This window comes from Caretta caretta, chromosome 3, assembly GCF_965140235.1.
Source record: "Caretta caretta isolate rCarCar2 chromosome 3, rCarCar1.hap1, whole genome shotgun sequence".
Taxonomy (NCBI): Eukaryota; Metazoa; Chordata; order Testudines; family Cheloniidae; genus Caretta; species Caretta caretta.
In genome coordinates this window covers 146,489,979-146,509,890 of record NC_134208.1, presented here as the reverse complement: position 1 = coordinate 146,509,890, position 19,912 = coordinate 146,489,979, and the positions used below count along the sequence as shown (strand labels likewise).

The window sequence follows — 19,912 nt, the reverse complement described above, 5'->3', positions numbered from 1 at the left end:
TTGTATTTTACCAAACACATGAAGAAACAAGGTCCCTGCTTTGAAGAGGTCACAGTCCAACTCAGAAAAATACTGATATGTACATGCAACACTGGTTCAAATGTGAGAAAGCTTGGGGCCACTGGTGAGGAAATCAATAAATTGTTGCATTCTAATCCATGGAAGGCTGTAATATATCCATAGAATTACAATGTATGATAATATTTTAAACAGCTGAACCAGGTTAAGTTTCCACTGAAAAGATTTATTTGGGTTTTACTAACTTTGCAAATTAATTATAAATTAATGAGAGTTTATATTCAGTGACAAATGTAACAGATTTTTCAGACTTTTGGGTGTTTGTTTTTAAGCTGTTTTTAAAGCTGTAAATGGGACATAATTAAGAAATCTTAACTTTTTTTTTCTTTAAATAAGGAAAAGAGAGACTCAGATATAGAGCCAGTACTTGGCTTTTTATGGCTAAGGTTTCTAGGGTGGCTAATATTTCTTTTGTTTTGCAGATATTTCTTGGATTGTATCGTATCCTCCTTGTCCTTTGTCTTTCTTTTTGTCAGTTTCTGAGGTCTTTGTGGATTTCCCTCAGTCATATGCAGCATAGAAAAAAGTTAGGACAGGGAGGAAATTTAGTCTCACTTTATCATCTACTAGCAAAAAATATTTTAGATCAAAGAACAGGAAGTGGTACAGATGATACAGATGCCTGCTAGTCCTGTTGGCATGGAGAATTGTGCTGCAGATAGCAGTAACAAGGATCAAAGTTGAATATCTACATCAGCAAATGTACCCTATATATGTATGCTTACAATATATGCCCTCTCTCTCACACACACGTGTACTTTTTCTGCTAGTTAGCATTTGCTTTGCTAATTTAACAGGTGGAGCATTTTACACTCCAGAGACAATCGATACAGCTAGACTGCACTACCGGAACTCCTGGGCTCCAATCCTACATGCAGTAGCACTCTGGCTAAACAGTGCAGGATTTAATGCTTCTGAGTCACCAGAAGAAGCAGCTTCAGCAATGCCTAATTCACAGAAACGTGCCTCGTCCATTATGTTAAACCAGGCACCTGGAACACCATCTACCACTAAATCTTTGCCAGAGATAAATAAAGATAGAATGCACTTAATTTTAGGTAAGAGCCTCATGATATCATATTTCAAAGTTTAATACCACCGTGTGGTTGCATTCAAAGGACACCATCATCCTGAAATCTAGCCAGTTTAAAATGGACCATATGTCCATTCCAGTGCTTACACCTGGCAACCCATCTCTCTGAAATGATTTTTATAGCGATGAAAAACACTGCTCCATGTCCTTTTAATGAAATCTTCCTGATTAGTTTTATATCTGATTTTTACATTGTTTAAAAATAAGTCATTAGTGTCTACAAAAAGTATATTTATTACATTTCAGATGACACAAATTATGTTCTCTGGACATGTGTTCTTTCTATAATTTTAGAATCATGAGCTAGATTAAATTATACCCAGGGTGCTGGGGATGCTGCTGCGCCCTCTGGCTTGAAGTGGTTTCCACTATATACAGGGTTTACAGTTTGATTCAGTGGCTCTCAGCAGCCTCCCCCCGCCCTAAAAATTGTTCCAGCACCCCTGATTATACCTCCTGATCAGATTATAATTCAGTAAAGACCTGTGTGACATTGGCTAGTCACTTGGTCTATGCTGTGCCTGAGTTCGTCATGTGTGGAATTGGGGATAGTACTGTACTTCCTACTTCACAGGGGTGTTGTAAGAAAAGCATCCGTTAGTAGGTGAGCATTCAGGTACGATAGTATTGAGGGCTATGGAAATGTCTAGGTGTATAGATTTGTAGAATTTGGAATATATGCCTTAGCAGTACGCTGCTTATCTATGTATATCTTTTAGTAGTTTTTGATCTATGCTATACAAATAACTAGTAAAACAGTGTTGCACTGACAGTCATATAATTAACTCTGAGACTTTTGTACAATAAACCCAGAGACATATTAGTTGTTCAAAGATAAATGTTGTTTTTTCTTTCTTTAAACAGTGGCAGTTCTTTATAGAGATTGCATGTGAAAGTACTGTAATTGGAGTATTTAAATTTTAAACATTTGTAATAATACAAATGTTTGTTGAAGAATTGTGTTGTGTACCTAGGTTATACCTGAAAATAAGATCTCTTCTATTGCAGTTTATTTTTTCCAGTTAAAATATTGTAATATAAAGAAACTTAAAAACACAGTTAAAAGTGGCAGATTTTTAATTTACAGATTTGCAAAAGCAAATGACCAAAAATTAGTTTCCTTTACAGATCTGTAGGTTACTGACCGTGATTATTTACTATCTCAATATTGGTTTTTCTGGGAAAAAGTGACTGGTTTGGCATTAATACAAAGAATATCTCTCAATAGCAAAAATAAAACATGAGTATAACTCTTGTGTTTTAAAAAATCCTCAAACAATCCCAACTTCCGCATCGTTTAAATACTTAAATATGTTATAAAAACAACCCTTATCATATTGGTATAGAAATGAGATTTTTTTGTGTGTTTCTTTTCAGGTGTTAGTATACAATTCCTCTGTTCCCCCAGGCCTGAGGAGCCTGTTGAACATGTCACGTCTTGTTTACGAGCACTGCATACTTTACTGGATTCCCCTTGTGCTAGAATTCATATTGCAGAGGATCAGGTATAGTACATAGGCCTAATAATATGTTACTGATGTGTGAATCTCAAAGGCTTATTCTGTTTTTAGATGCGTGTGTGTAAGTGTTCAGTGATTAATCAGTATTCTGTTTACTTCCTCGTCCCTGAAAATTAGAGCTGGTCCAAAACTAGAGGAAAAAACGTTACTGAAATGTAGGCAAATTCAAAATATTTTTGTTGTTTTTCAGAATGATCCAATTTTTTCTTTTTCTGTAGATTTAAAAAAAAATGGTTATTACCTTAAATTTTCATTAATGATTTTTAAAAACTGACCTAGTAAAGTTAAAAACAGGAAAACAACAATAACAAAAAAGCTCCAACATTTTGCAAAACAAAAAATGTGCTACATTTTTTTCATTTAGAATTTTTTTCATTAATTTTCAAAAGTAGGCAGTTTAGAAATGTTTTTTCAAAAGTTCCATTTTTAAATAAAGAACAAATTTCAATGACAAATAATAGCAGTCAAAAAAGCAGCTTTACTGGAAATATTCTTCTATCTTTATGTTCAATATCTAACTTTCTAGATTCTCCTAGGGAGAGACATGAATTCTAAATTCAAGAAGGAAAACTTTATAAACAAAACTCAATATTTGTCATAGCAGAAATATATTGCTATATCTTGGAGGTAAAGGGTCTATTTAATTTGCCGTGATGATTTGGTGTAGGAATAAGTGGGATCTGTAAAAAGCTTTTCCATTTTAATTGGTGACTCATGTTTAATTTTTAATAGCAATTCAGTAAATCTAAAGATCATGGCAGTGGACTTATCACCCCATTTTCTTTTCCTTAATGCCTGATAAATCACAGCAGATGATGTACCTTATGATTATCTCTGACAGAGACTGTACACTTTTGTAGAACAGAAGGCTTTATAGAGAAAGTAGTATGGAAGTCCTGTAGCAACACTGTAGACTAAATACTCTCTCTTTATTTACAATTACTTTGATTTTTGCTAGCCACAGAGTTGAGTGTGAACTATTATGTGTTGTCCCCTCCCCTGCTCTTGAGTAAGTGGCATAAACGCCATGGTCAGCCATTCAGAAGATGTTTCAGATCACATGAGCTCAATGGGCCTAATGCCACTTCTCTGAGTATCACAACCATGTCCCAGATGTATTCAAACAGTTTGTTTTCATGGGTCTTCATCATTTAGCAGCTTTATGGTGTTTACAGGGGCTTTAATTATTTATTATTTTGTGGGGAAAATACACTACTTACTCATAAATTGGGCAAAGTTATATCAGTGTCATCTTTGTGCTCCTGTGTGTGTGGTTGGTTACTTTGGCCATGGGAGGCTTTCCCTTCAGCATCAGATCTCCACATTCCCCAGCAGACTACATTAGTTTTCAAGCAGCTGAGGTGAAAAAAAATATTTTTTTTTTTAAAAAAAAGACAGTAAATTGCAAAACTCAACCAAATACATCCATTTAATACCATTAGGCTTGGGTATGGGCACACTTGCCCATTTTAAAAAAAATTCTCCTTTTAAATCTTACCATTAAAACAGAAACAAAAGAACAATCCAACTAGCAATCCTTTGTGTTTCTCAAGTATAAACCTCCTAAACCACAGTTTGCATGCTCTTGGGATTAAATTTAACCATTTTTGTTCTTTTAAAAAATCCCAGGTTATGGTGAGTGAAAAAGACTCACTTAGAATAAATAAGTGATATAACAGGATAAAGTGTGGGGGCATATGCAAAAGTGATTCTCTCAGAAGTGAACTGAGAAACACAATTAGTGTGTACCAAAGAAATTGTGCTTTTTAAAACTGAGAAAAAATATTCTATGGCTAAGAATAACAGTAGATTAACTGGAAACCATTTTTGCTGATAATTAGGGGTCTGTGAATCATTCACTTTTAATTTACATTTAAAAAAATACTTTAATTTATTCTAGCTCCTTGGTGTTGAACTTCTGAGTGTGCTGCATCGACTCTTATTGACCTGGGATCCTCCTTCAGTCCAGCTGCTAGTTACAGGAGTTGTCCAGCAGATAGTGAGAGCAGCTCAAGATTACTTGCAAGAAAAAAGGAATACTCTAAGTAAGACTTTAAAAAGAAACAAACAAACTTAAAACTGTTGTTTGCATTTGCAGAGGAAAAAAGCAACAAATTTCCTAATTGGGAGAAGAACTCAGATTTATTAAAGTGTGGTTCTTCTCTGAAAACTGACTAGGTAAAAATGGCTCCTCCTTATCCCACAGATCTGTTCAATGTATTCAGAGTTACACCCTCAGAGCATAATTGTGGGGCAGGGCAAGGTTTTACTGCTTTCTACTCTCATTAGTGCTGTAGAAAGAACCAGCACAGCTTAAAGAGAGCGGAATGCATTTGTTTCCTTTTTCTGCATCAATAGAATTGTTTATTGAAGCCCAGTAAGTTGCATCTTTCTAAACCCACGCATGCAGTGGGACATCACATGTGTTCACTAAAACATCATTTGAATTCAGAGTTGCATAGGGGAATTGAGGGCATAATTACTAGAATTTATTACTGACAATGTCAAAGGAGAGGACATAGCTTGTAAGTCTGCAACTCAGAAGAAAATCTTGTAAACTGAGCACATTTGATACTAACATCATGGAGACAGTACACAGAATCCCACAGTACTATTTTTAGAGTCACATTTCAGGTTGGAATTGCACTTGAATATTTTTTCTACAAAAACCTTAATTCATAACTGAGATAAAGAAAAAACCGATTGTATTAATGTACTTTACACAACATTGTGCCTGGCAACATGCAGAAGTTGGCATCTTTTGATGAAAATTTTATTACAAGAGTTTTTTAAGAAGTATGAAACACAGCAACTGTTTTCAGACATTGTAATTATTAAATTTTATCAATTTCTGGGCTCATTATGGAATTTTAAAGTCAATTGTTACAATCACAAAACCTTTAAGGCAATTTAAAACTCCCTCAATACATTTTAACTTTTAAAAGTAGTATTTTTCTTAACCTGTGTGATCTGTCTGACATTATATACATTAATGTGAACCTCTAGCTCTTCTCAAAGTATTATCTACCTTCCAGTGTATTTTATCTAATATTTATTTTGGGTTCTTTACTATTTAACCAAATGTCTTTCACTGCAGATGAAGATAACATAAAGGAAAAAGAAATGTGCCTTGCGTTAGGAGAAGGTGGTGAGACTGGTGGTCTTGAGCCTGGAAAGTCTCTTGTCTTTGCAGCCATGGAACTACTAATGTTTATCCTAGTACGGCATATGCCACATCTAAGCCCAAAAATGTCAGACTCTCCAAGTCATGTTTCTGCCAAACCTCAGCTCTCTGAAGAAAGTGCTCGCCTTGTGGCTGCCACAGTTACCATCCTATCTGACCTGCCTTCTCTATGCTCTCCAGCAGGTATTCTACTATAACTTCATATGCATAAATGAATGTGTTTTATGAGAAATATAAGACAAATCCTGTAATTTGAAATGACCAAATGACACAGCAGTAACTAAAAATGTTACCTCCGTTGCAGACCACTTTAAGTGAAGCTAATTTATTGATGGTGAGGTTAGATTCTAGAGCAATTTAAGGGTGACTGCTTTTCAGGTCACAGGACATCAGGAAAATCGCAAAATCAAAACTTGCACTGTATGCCCTGTTCTTTCGAATACAGCAGAGGTCTCTCTCATGTCTGCAAGAAATTACATTGACATTGCAGATGTTTAGCACTTCTTGAGGTTGAGCCCTTAATGAGGTGCAAAGTTAATAACAATTCTAGAGGAAATAATTTCTGAAAAATACTTGGCCTGTAGTCCAAATTAGTGATTAATGGATGGCAAATGTTTAGTTAAAAATAAAATTTTTCTACAAGCTAGCCCAGAGTCTTGCACTGCTGCCATGCAGGAGCCTATGATTTGATTCCTGGTCCCATTTTTTCTGGCTTTCAGGGATGACTGAGTAAAGGAGTGTTTGAGAAGCAGCATTACTCATTCCCTGCATCGAATAGAGCACTTCTATCATTCAGTAGTGACCTTTCAGACCAGTTAAAGAATGATACTGACAGCCGCCACAAGGAATTTTGGCCAGGTTTTCCTAGCCAGAAAGCTATCTGCCCAGACTCATAGCTTTAAGTATGAGCTGGGGGAAGGATGAGTACAAATTCTACATGTCTGAGCTCTTTTTGGCTCCAATTGGGATGCAAAATAAGCCCTAATCAGGGGAAAATGATCAATTATTTAACTGTTTTTGGTGCTTTGTGGCCCTCCATTACCATAATATCTGAGCATCTCACAGTCTTTAATGTATTTATCCCTTGTGAAGTAGGGAAGTATTATTATCCCCATTTCACAGATGGGGAAACTGAGGCATAAAAAAGGCTAGGTGATTTGCCCAAGCTTATACAGGAAGTCTGGTGCAGAGGAAAAAATTGAACCTGCATCTCTTCAGTCCCAAACTAGTACCCTAACCACTGGACCATCCTTCCTCTCTTTAATGGATTTTTAAAAATCATTCCTTGTCAGCCTAGAGCAAATTTTTAATGGCTGAGTTATAAATCCCTGAATTGCTGACCGCTTTTTAACTACATTAGCACAAATGACCCAAATTATGTAATTTGTCATATAATACATTTGGAATATAATAAGATGTTTCTTAATTGTTAAAATATTATTGAATTATATTTACTACCACATAAATAAATTGTAGTACATTTTGGTATATCCATTGCTAGCAAGAGATGTTCCACTAAGGAAATATAAAGAAGTTGTGGACTATACCTGGTGTTAGATTTAACTTCAAGAATGCACTTTATTTTTTATTTCAGGATGTATGACAATATTACCTACAATCCTGTTTCTGATTACAAGAGTATTGAAAGAAACTGCAGTAAAATCAGTGGATAATCAGGTCTCGCCACCAGTCAGCGCAGCTCTTCAGGCGATAAAAACTACTGTAACTCTTCCAATGGCCAAGACTGAGGAAACTCATAAGCAATGGACCAGTCTTATCCGCAGCACTCTGGCATCTATCTTGGAATACTCCCAACCAGGTAAGCAGTTTACTCTCAACCAGTTAAATAGATTAAAGCTAAAGTTTCTGTTATATACAAACATGTAACATTCACTTCTCCATAATATATTATAGGCTACCTATCAGTTTAGGATTATGGGGACAAAAAACTGTGATTAACATAGCATAGGTTGTAAAATAGAGAAAAGATCTAAGTGCTAACACAAGCCTGGCTAAACACTCTGCATTATAGTGAACTGTATATATAATGTATACAATGTATGTAATGCTGAATACAATACTGATTTTAGAATAATACAGCCTTATCTCAGGGCAGCATACTCCACCTTCATCCTTGTTGACCTCTCAGCTGCCTTTGGCAATATTGATCATACTCTCTTTCTTGAAATCCTGTCCTTACTTGGCTTTTACAAATCAGTTCTCTTCTACTTCTCCACTCATTTCCTCAGTGTCTTTTTCAGCAGGCCTCCCACCCCTCTCCTGTTTCTATAGGTCTCTCACAGCGCTTGGCACACTTGCATTCTGTTTCTGCACGTTTCCTTTAGGTAACCTCATCAACTCACACAGCTTCAACTACCATTTCTGTACCTTTGACTCACAAGTTTACCTCTCCATTCCTGACCTGTGTCTCTTCTGCCAATTCTGCATCTCAGCCTGTCTCTCTGAAAACTCCTGGATGCCTCACAACCAAGTTAACAACTTGTCTTCCTTTCCAAACCCTTCCTCACTTTCTGTTACTGTTGACAATCCATCCTCCCTCATGTCACCCACGCCCATAAACTAGGAATCATCTTTGATTATACCCCTCTTTTCCTTTTACCCCAAAATATCTACTGCCCAGAGAGACTCAGATCCAAAATGGCACATAGGGAGAGAGCCACTGTCTCAGGTAGGCAGAGCCATAATTGTATCGAGCTGTATACAGTAGATCAAACTCAATACCTGGAATTGTGGTTCAAGGAAACTGGAAGCCAGTGGTGCTTTAGGAGAATCGTATAATAGGCTTCATGTAGTCTTCATCATAGTCATAGAATCATAGACTGTCAGAGTTGGAAGGGACCTCAGGAGGTCATCTAGTCCAACCCCCTGCTCCAAGCAGGACCAATCCCCAACTAAATCATCCCAGCCAGGGCTTTGTCAAGCCTGACCTTAAAAATATCTAAGGAAGGAGATTCTACCACCTCCCTAGGTAATGCATTCCAGTGTTTCACCACCCTCCTCGTGAAAAAGTTTTTCCTAATATCCAACCTAAATTTCCCCCATTGCAACTTGAGACCATTACTCCTTGTTCTGTCATCTGCTACCACTGAGAACAGTCTAGAGCCATCCTCTTTGGAACCCCCTTTCAGGTAGTTGAAAGCAGCTATCAAATCCCCCCTCATTCTTCTCTTCTGAAGACTAAACAATCCCAGTTCCCTCAGCCTCTCCTCATAAGTCATGTGTTCCAGTCCCCTAATCATTTTTGTTGCCCTCCACTGGACTCTTTCCAATTTTTCCACGTCCTTCTTGTAGAGTGGGGCCCAAAAGTGGACACAGTATTCGACATTGGTGAGGCCTCATCTGGAGTAGAGGGGAACGATCACATCCCTCGATCTGCTGGCAGTGCCCCTATTTATACATCCCAAAATGCCATTGGCCTTCTTGGCAACAAGGGCACACTGTTGACTCATATCCAACTTCTCGTCCACTGTAACCCCTAGGTCCTTTTCTGCAGAACTGCTGCCGAGCCATTCGGTCCCTAGTCTGTAGCCGTACATTGGATTCTTCCGTCCTAAGTGCAGGACTCTGCACTTGTCCTTGTTGAACCTCAGTGAGCATTACAGTAGTAATTCAGTGTGAAGGTTGTAAAGGCATGGACGACTGTGGCAAATTCACACCAGAGAATTGATCACAATATAGTCTAGCATAATACAGAGGGGTAAAAGACTAGCCACTGATATCACCAGGGAATCAAAGAGAAGTGAGGACCCAAAAGCATCTCCAGATTTTAAATCTCCTTGACAAAGGATTGAGTGACCCTTTCAGTAATGGGAAAAACCATACCCCTGGATGCTTCCCGTGACCTACCAGCAGCATCTCCATCTTGTCTGCACTGACTTCAACCAGCTTCCTCTGATCCAAGCATCTTCTCTGCCCTAGAAGAACAAAGGGCGGTACAATCCATGTTTTCTGACCCAAAAGAGAGATCCACTGGGAGGAGTGGTAGATACGCTGGAGGGGAGGGATAGGATACAGAAGGACCTAGACAAGTTGGAGGATTGGGCCAAAAGAAATCTGATGAGGTTCAATAAGGATAAGTGCAGGGTCCTGCACTTAGGACGGAAGAACCCAATGCACAGCTACAGACTAGGGACCGAATGGCTAGGCAGCAGTTCTGCGGAAAAGGACCTAGGGGTGACAGTGGACGAGAAGCTGGATATGAGTCAGCAGTGTGCCCTTGTTGCCAAGAAGGCCAATGGCATTTTGGGATGTATAAGCAGGGGCATAGCGAGCAGATCGAGGGACGTGATCGTTCCCCTCTATTCGACATTGGTGAGGCCTCATCTGGAGTACTGTGTCCAGTTTTGGGCCCCACACTTCAAGAAGGATGTGGATAAATTGGAGAGAGTCCAGCGAAGGGCAACAAAAATGATGAGGGGTCTGGAACACATGAGTTATGAGGAGAGGCTGAGGGAGCTGGGATTGTTTTGCCTGCAGAAGAGAAGAATGAGGGGGGATTTGATAGCTGCTTTCAACTACCTGAAAGGGGGTTCCAAAGAGGATGGCTCTAGACTGTTCTCAATGGTAGCAGATGACAGAACGAGGAGTAATGGTCTCAAGTTGCAGTGGGGGAGGTTTCGATTGGATATTAGGAAAAACTTTTTCACTAAGAGGGTGGTGAAACACTGGAATGCGTTACCTAGGGAGGTGGTAGAATCTCCTTCCTTAGAGGTTTTTAAGGTCAGGCTTGACAAAGCCCTGGCTGGGATGATTTAACTGGGATTTGGTCCTGCTTCGAGCAGGGGGTTGGACTAGATGACCTTCTGGGGTCCCTTCCAACCCTTGTATTCTATGATTCTATGATCCAGAGATGCACGTCATTTACCTACCGCGAGTATCTCAGCCAAAACGATCTCACTACACCCCCAAATAGCCTGAAATATAGACTGAACAGGAGAGCAGGGTGGGAAGAGTTGGCAGAAGTGGTCATGTGAAATCTGAAGGGATAAAAGAGTAATTACACAATGCCATCCTTTAGGATCGTTGAGCAGAAACAATAATTGGATTAAGTTTTCCAGGCCAAACCCATATTAATTTTCAGTGGCCTCTTTAATTACGTCTCATCAAACTTCTCTCTCCCAACTTCACCTTGGCTCAAGGGCCTTCAAGCCCCCATTTCCACAAGCACCACTGACGCTTATTGTAGACCTTCTGTGGACTTTAGGAGATTTCATTTAACTCCTTGCAAGGTGCAAGGGTTTGCATGCCTTCAGTTCACTTTTCAGGACAGAATGAAGTTGCACACTTCACCAGTTTAGCAAAATGGACGGTATGATTTTCACAGGCTTATTAACACCGTCAAATCATAACTGATTTTCAGCAGAACACTCAAGAACCCTTCTCTTTAGTGCAGGCTACTCCCATACTAGATTTTAGGTTTTTACATCCCAACCATTTCAGCTGCAGAGGCTGTTTTGAAAAGGTTTGCAAGAGACTTGGTTGTAATGGGGACAGCATAATGTTTTTTCCACCATCTTTCTGCTCAAAAATAGCATATTTGTATTTGCTAAAACTTTAAAAACAATAAAAATATATCTGTGGTTAGAGACCAAGCATGAATAATTTTGGCTGCATAGGTGGAAATTTCAGGAAGTTTTAAGCAGTTTAAAAGAGAGGATTAGACTAGAGTTAATCATCTTAAACAACCTCAACTATATCAGTCACTACCACTAATAGTTAAAATGTGACTCTGGTAGTGATGAATAGGCACATATTTGAGTGTAATTGAAGTCTTTTCAAGTACATCTCTTTGTTGTGAATTATTCTAGTACACTAGGATTTACTAAACAAACTCTAAAACCTTTTCACAATGAGCTCAGCCTTTTCTTTTTGTTTTTCAGAAGGCACCAAGTCTATTCTTGATGAAGTAAGCATGCTTACAGCCATTGCTCTCTTCCTTTGGTCTGCAAGTACAGAAATAATTGGAGTGCTGTCCTTACAGAACGGCTGCATTAACAGATTTAAAAACGCATTGAATTCCTGTGATCCTTGGGTAAGCTCATCAAGTGGAAGCGTGCACAATATTTTAAATGGTTGACATAAAGTAACTAGGAATAATGTTACATTTTCTGAAATCTATAATTTCTTCACTTCAAAAAGTAACCAGATCCTGCTTGTCAAATTAACAAATTAACCATCACAACTATTGCCTCAATGGCAATTATAACAAAACTTGGCACTTTTGAAGTAGGATTTTCAAGTTACTTGTGCCAAATTCTTGAGTTATATGGATTTATAAAAGTTACATCTTTGTTAATATAAGAAATTTTAGGAAGGAAAAGACCACTGGGCCAAAAAAATCTAGACCTTCTCTTGTTTATTTAATACTACTTCCTCATAATGCTACTCAAACTCCTGTTTCCATAGATAAAGATTAAGGCCCAAATTTGCAGTGATTCTCCTACTTATATAGGTACAAAATTTGTGTTTATGTTACTTACATGGGGGAGGGATAGCTCAGTGGTTTGAGCATTGGCCTGCTAAACCCAGGGTTGTGACTTCAATCCTTGAGGGGGCCATTTAGGGATCTGGAGCAAAAATTGGGGATTGGTCCTGCTTTGAGCAGGGGTTGGACTAGATGACTTCCTGAGGTCCCTTCCAACCCTATGATTCTATGAAAACCCATTTTGAGTGTGCAGTTCAGGGATGCAGTTATCTGATTTGCATGTGCATATCATTTCAGAAGTACTCTGAAAATGGTTACTTATTTGTCGCAAACTCATTTATGCTTTTTGTTTTGTCTTCTCTTTAAATTATCTTTTCAACTAATCCATTGCAAAAGCGATAAATTGTAGCCTGACTTGGCTCAGACATGCTCAGTTAGCATGAAGTGAAACATAATTGCCATGTAGAAATCAGTTTGTTGGAGCAATTATACAGATGTGCAGATAGGAGCTTACAAAGTGTAATTTTAGGTGAAAGAATGTTTCCCAAACTCATGTGTAACAGAAGGTCTTGTAGTCCCAAAGTCAGAGAACTCACTTTATGCCAGGACCGATACCTGTTCACCAGTTGGAGAAATTGTTGGTTAGGGACTGAACCTCCCCCGGGCCCCTTTTTGTGACTTTGTACTTCTTGTTTGATGGACTCCACCTGTTTGCTCTTCCTCCCCCACAGGTAGAGCTTTTCTCATCACCAGAGAGAGACAGTCAACAATTCACACAATATTATCTGTCACATCCAATTTACAGTTGCACTTAAACTGAATACTATTTGCTTGAAAGGAACAATGAAGAGAGAGAGACTAGAGGAAGTAAAGGGAGATGATATAAAGAAAATCATCATCAATTCTTCTCTTACCTAAGCCAGGGCTGCACTGAGCTGACTAGTATTGGTTATAAAGGATAAAGGTTGGCAGTGGTAACTTACCATGTTATAGTGTCCCTTCTCCAAGCTCTCTGAGTAATGACAAGATATCTAAAAGAGAACTGCTTTCCCTGTGCTCCTTCTTTAGGGGAGTGGGCGCGGGAGGAGAAAATTCTGTCCATGTCTAAGAAAGAACTGCCTTATATAGGCCAGTTCTTTGCTCCCTCTCCCTCCCCCCCAATCCAGTTATATAGATGAATTGTTATCTCCAAACTTTATTTTTTGATTTAGGTCTAAACTTCTTCCTCTATTTTCTCTACTGTTCTTGGGGTTTTCCTGTAGGTTTTCTATATAATGTTTCCCCCACACAGGCACTCAAAGATTTCCTGAGGAGAAAAATATAAAAAAAAGCATGCCATATTTAGGCATTTAGAACTCTAGTCCACCTGAGAGTCCTTCTCTGCAGTGGAGTCATCTGTTTCCAGATTGAACTGGGGTCTTATGCTCTGTCACTGTTCAGCAGTTTACAAAAGCTTGACTTGCTGGAGTTCTTAAGGTGGGAAACAGTTTGAGACCATGTCTCCTCTTCTAGTTCAATAGTCACACCTACAGGAGCTCCTGATAGAGACAATGGAGAGGGGAGTGTCTAGTGTGCTGAGAAGGAGCCTTTACATCTATCCCTATTTAGCTCTGTACAGAGACTGACAACAGGAGAAGTTCATTTCTCTCCTCCGTTTTTAAGGAAGTTCTCTGCCTTTCTCATCTAGCCAGTAATGAACACTCTCCTAGCACAGTTTTGGTAACAGAGAGCAGCGTAATATCAGCCATACTGTGTCCATACTTTGTTTTGTACGTACACAAGGGAAATATACTCTGGATTGCATTGTATTATTTATTTTATTTTTTCAATATATAAAATGACAACTACAGCAGCTCCTAGGTGGGCACACATTAATGATAAATGGACATACATTTAAAAATACGCTGAAATGACATAAAATAGAGAATTCTTTAAAAATACTTGTACCACCAAAGACTAGTGCTCCACCACTGAAACAACAGCCTCAGGCAAAAGCCTGAACGGATAGCTATGCTTTATATTATACCCTTCCGTTAGGAAACTCAGGCTTTGTTGGACAAACAGAAGTGAATTGCAGAATCAAGAGCTCTCAGCTAAGAAGCCTTTGTCCCTTCATTCCATTCTGGGAACCTTTGATCTCAGAAAGAGCTCTACAGACTCCAAAGTGGATTCAGGCCCTGATCCTGCACCATTAGAGTTAATGGAAGCTTTGTCATTGACTTCAGTGAGTGTACGATCAGCAAAAATTCTACATTTGAGAACAGATTAAAAGAACTGTGAACCAAATTCTGCTATCAAAAGCTGTCATAGGGGTCCTGCTGAAGTCTATGAAAGCTTCTACCTGCAAATGTGAAGATTTTGTTCTTAAATATGTGCAGTTTAAACAAAAGCTAATGAAAGGGTGTGTGGTAAGTCACTTCAAGAATTTGAAGAGTCGAAACAACAAGGATGGAAGAATATTATTTATAGTGGTACGGGAGTACAAATTGAAGTAACCAGTTGAAACTGGTCCCAGAATTTAGGCTGAATATCCGGAAAAATGTTCTGAGATGGAAATTTTAGACAGCATCCAAATGGAAGTTGAGGAAGCTCCAACACATTGGGGGCCTCCAAATCTGAATTATACAGAGAACTGTCAAATCCATTGCAAGGAATTAATCCTGCATAGATAGCAAGATAAACCAGGTAACCTAACAGGACTCTTTCAACCTTACTTTCTATGAACCTACAATCTATAATTTTAATTTGTAATCTTATCTATACTTCCAAGTTTTCTGCACCCCAAAATGTGATCAGTGTCAGATTGAGCTTCTCACAGGTCATTAATACATTGAATAATACAGCTCAAAGTCCCTTTGAGACCCTGCTTGATAACTGACCCATGAGGTGTTATAAATATGTCCAACTTCGTAGCCTGCGTTTTGGATTATCATATGGTATTCAAGGCCATATCTCTCCAATTTGTCTGAGATTCCTATGTAGTATTTTGGAAAAATCCCTTTTAAATGCCAAATCAAATACATTCACTGAGTTCTCCTTATTGACACCATTTTAGAATATAAAGGACATCAACTTAGTTTTCCATGACCTATGTTTTGTAATTACCTTAATCTACTCTAATACTTTTCTTTAGGCTGTGGGGACCCCTTTGCCTTTGTGGAATTGGAAGGGAACTTCAAATGATTCCTCAGATACGTCCAGTGTTATTGCTAGTAGTTGTTATTTATGGAGTCAGCTCCCTGTGGACTCTAGAATGCATCCCATATGCCTGATTAGTATGTTGTTAACTATTCTTTAACTTTCCTATCTTACCTAGTTTCACTTAATCATTTCTCTCTTGTTTCCTGCATTTGTTTCCTAGTTGCACTCCTTTTTCTTGTATTGAAAACTGGGTAACAGTATTTTTAGCAGCTGAGCCAGCTGTTAGTCTTTTGCGGTTTTCCGCCAATTTCAGTGGTCTTTTTCCTTTATTTCCTCCAAGCATTTTTATGTTCATACAAATATATGATGGATTGTATTGCCAGCCGCCAAGCCAATATACAAATCCATAAAATGTACTTATCTTGATTAGGTTCAAGCCAAGTGTTATCAGCTTCTACTTTCTGTATTCCAACACACCAACCGTGCCCTGTCAACTCCATACATCCATTCACTGGCACCAATAATGGTTGAGAAACTGAAAGCTGTAGAAAGTAATCGTCCAAACAGCAACACAGAGCTTTTAGCAGTCCAGGAAGGAATTAAAGTCCTTGAAACATTGGTTGCCCTTGGTGAGGAGCAGAATAGTAAGTATCTTTTTTTCTGTAGAACACTAATAACTCTGAAATACAACCTTTTACATCAGGAATGTTGTAGTTAGGGATGTGGTGGGGGGGGGGTGATACATTTACAATGGTGTTTGAAATGAGCATTGGACTGCTAAACCGAGGGTTGTGAGTTCAATCTTGAGGGGGCCATTTAGGGATCTGGGGCAAAAATTGGGGATTGATCCTGCTTTGCGCAGGGGGTTGGACCATATGAGCTCCTGAGGTCCCTTCCAACCCTGATATTCTTTGATTCTATGATGCAAAAACCTGTGATTGTATTATAGCTTTACATGACAAGGGCTGTTGTATGTCAGGATTGCACTAGCACTCCTTCCTCTTGTGGTTGTAAAGAAACCTTCCAAATGTGGTGTAGTATTGTTGTCTTGTGCCTGCATATGGAAAAAAGTAATAGAGAGCTGCAAACTGCCCCAGTTGTTACCTCTTTCACTACTGACCATTTTAGCACATGGATTGCCTATTAATCTAGGTATTTCTACCAATACTACACCCATCACCAAAGTTATTTGATTATCCTGAGAAACAGCTATGCTGGGTTTGGAAGGGCTGTTTGAAATTGTGGGCAAGTCTGAAGAGAGTAACATCAATTTCTTTCTGCAGAAAAGAATATTCATATAATATCTTAAAATTCAGTTAAGTTAAAAATGAATCTGCATTCGGAGACCGATTGACACCCCAGAGACAAATGTAAATAAGATTACTGTTTTCAACGTATTCCCCAGTGATATTCATCCACATTAAAAACAAAACCCCCACATACAATTGGCAGAACTTACTCAGGAGCCACTCTGGTTTTGGAATAGGTGAGCTGAGCAGGTGTGAAATGATAGACTAGTAGAAATGTGTGGGGGAAAGTCTGTCCAACATCTGATTTTTGTTAACGTTAGTTAGAGCCAAGCATATCAGTCCCCCTACTTACATGAGAGCTCAGTTCACATTTATCCCAAAATGTAAGAACATAATGAGTAATATTCTGATCAATCCTTTAACCAAAAATGTTTATTATGAACTTAAAATTTATAGTCTAACATAATTATTTATTTTAAGCAAAATAAAGCTGTAATTAGATTATTCAAAAAATCAGCAGCTATGACTGCTTTAGTTTACTTTTTCTTCTTTTCCAAGAACAGTCTCTTCCTTGGGTTGCTATCTCATCCGATCTCACAAGCTAAGCACACTTGGGCTTGTCAGAACTTGGATGGGAAACTTTCAGAGTCTTGGCAATTTAGTAGATGACTCTCTTCTGAGTCTTTGAGCCAGTGCACCAACACAAGGGGCACTGTTCTATTGGAGGTATAATCTTTCAAACAAGAACTAAGATCCTAACCAACTGTAGTCACTAAAGATACCAGGAAGCTCTTCACAAAAGTAACAATAATAAATACTAATACTTTGTGTTTACATAGCATCTTTTATTTCGGGCTCTCAAAGTACTATACAAATACACTTCGATCTATACAAATACACTGTGTGAGAGATTAATAGTATGCCCATTTTACAGATGGGGAAACAGATGCATAACAAGAATAAGTGATTTGCTGAAAATCACGGAATAAGTCAGTGACAAAGACCGGGTCTAGAATGCAGGAATTCTGATTCATAAAATCCTTACTCTCACCACTAAACTATACATTCAGAGTAAGAGGTATGCCAGTGTCCTAGTCAAATTCCAAACATGGTAGCTATATTATCCTACTAATACTTATATTTCCCTGCTGCATTTTCAAACTGATATGGAGGTACTCTTCAGTTTGTGTCCTAAACTGGTATGTCATACTCTCAATGATGGCTGCTTTACAAAAGTAAGATGAAAGTGATTTCTCAATCTGTAAAGTCCTGTAGGATCCTTTGAGGTACAAGATGCTCTAGCAGTTTAACACATTTAGCAGTGAGCGCTATCAGGCTTTGCCCTAATCTCCCCAGTGAAGTGGCTGGAACAGAACTGAAGTGTATTAAACACAAGAAAATGTGGAATACAGCCAAATCCTATACTGGCCAGGAAAAAGACTGGAAGTCCTGAAAAAAGGTCTTCTGCATTTCAGACTCCTTTGATTTTATTATATTATTGCTGTGTTTGTTTTCAACTTTGATTGTAATGACTCTTGTAAAGGAACAGTATTATTGCCACAATTAATTTTCCGTATAGTTTTCATTTCTAATCTATTATGCTTTTTTCTTTTCTCACTTTCAGGAGTCCAGTTGCTTGCTCTTCTAGTTCCAACTCTGATCTCTTATTTACTGAATGAAAATGCTTTTGCTTCTGCATCTACAGTATCGAAAGATCTTCATGAATTTGCACTCCAGAATTTAATGCACATTGGTCCCCTCTACCCTCATGCTTTCAAGACAGTAATGGGAGCTGCTCCTGAATTGAAAATACGTCTAGAAACTGCAGTCCGTGCAAGTCAGGCCAGCAAAGCAAAAGCAGCTGCCAGGCAACCACCACCCACAATACATTCTGTCCCAACAATTAAACTTAAAACTAGCTTTTTTTGAATTGTTGTTATTTTTAGGATCATACCTACAATTAAAAGTCAGAAGCACTACATCATTCCTTATGTGCTACTGCATATATGTCTGTATTTTGCATTGTTTGTATGTCAGAGGCAATCTAATAGCTTTATGTGTAATTACTTGAAATTTGTGCATTATAAGGGAAGAAGCGTTACAAGTATTTATACAGATTTTTAAGAAATTGAATTTGTTTGATCATATTTGTGAATGTATGTTATAAATTATCCACCAAAAAAGTATCATCTGTCCTCCTAATTTGTGTTTATTTTTAGAATACTGATTCAAACCTTGCAAATGCAAGTGTTTTTAAAAGCTAGTTAATGCTATCCCACTGTTGTACCAGCACACTAACACAGCAGGGTTGCAGTGGGTGGAGAAACCAGTGTTCAGTATTTACTATTTATCTTTGGAAATTTCAGGTGTAATAATCACTTTTTTCTTTTAAAAAAGAACCCCACAAACCTGGTGAAGTTGGGGCATATCAAACCTATAATTCATTTCAGGTCATATGAAATACAAAAAAATCAGGAGTTGGAAAAGATTGTTTATCTTGGAAAAGACTGCAATCAAGCATGCTGTCAAAATAAGATGTTATTAACTTTGTGGTATATCTCTTTCAGATCAGTTTCCATGCCTGAGAGTTAATAAAAGGATTCAAAGAACCAACACCCTCCCCCATCTCTCACTAAGATAAATAAAAAGATGCACTGGAAATAAGGTTTATAAATAGGACCATATGCCATCTCCATTTCTGTGGCTCTGGAATTTGCCTGTTGCAAAGGTTCCTGTGGTAAACTTTTCCTACTCTGCCCAGATCCCACAGTTCAGTGTTATGCTTACTTTGCCTGGATTCTCAGACAGAGGAAAGAGAACTGTTACCTGCTACAAGATTTGACTATAATGGGAGCCATTGGGCTGTTTCTCCTGCCAGACTTCACAAGGGGCTGGTGGAGAACCTTCTTCCTGCAGCCATAGGGAGTGGGCCAGAGCTCTCTAACACCTTTCTTAGTGTCAGGAAGAGGTGGAAGACATAAAGCCATATACTCTGTGCATATCAGACCTACAATTTCTGGCAAGGGTCCTGATTTATTCGATGCAATAGTGCTGTTTTCCTTGGTAAACTGGGAATTGTGCAACACTGTGAAATATACACGAAAATACTGAAGTACAGTATTTGTATTGAATTATATGTTAATGCCTCTGTTCCTATCCATTTTAATAGTCAATTGAAATCTCTGCATTTTAATGTTTTTT

General features: G+C 38.3%; 1 protein-coding gene across 5 annotated transcripts in view; it reads left to right on the top strand.

The window, feature by feature from the left end:
* Positions 1-19,324, top strand: part of HEATR5B (HEAT repeat containing 5B) — a 100,634-nt gene extending 81,310 nt beyond the window's left edge. For 4 of the 5 annotated variants that reach the window (XM_075126994.1, XM_048843678.2, XM_048843679.2 and 1 more), the window contains 8 exons: positions 876-1,136; positions 2,549-2,676; positions 4,592-4,736; positions 5,789-6,058; positions 7,470-7,694; positions 11,755-11,927; positions 15,892-16,105; positions 18,336-19,324. In XM_075126994.1, coding sequence (XP_074983095.1) covers positions 876-1,136; positions 2,549-2,676; positions 4,592-4,736; positions 5,789-6,058; positions 7,470-7,694; positions 11,755-11,927; positions 15,892-16,105; positions 18,336-18,640 — 1,721 coding nt within the window. In that variant the 3' untranslated portion in view covers positions 18,641-19,324. The remainder of the gene's footprint in view (positions 1-875; positions 1,137-2,548; positions 2,677-4,591; positions 4,737-5,788; positions 6,059-7,469; positions 7,695-11,754; positions 11,928-15,891; positions 16,106-18,335) is intronic. The other variant, XM_048843680.2, reaches the window with a different exon arrangement.
* Positions 19,325-19,912: the final 588 nt, after the last annotated feature.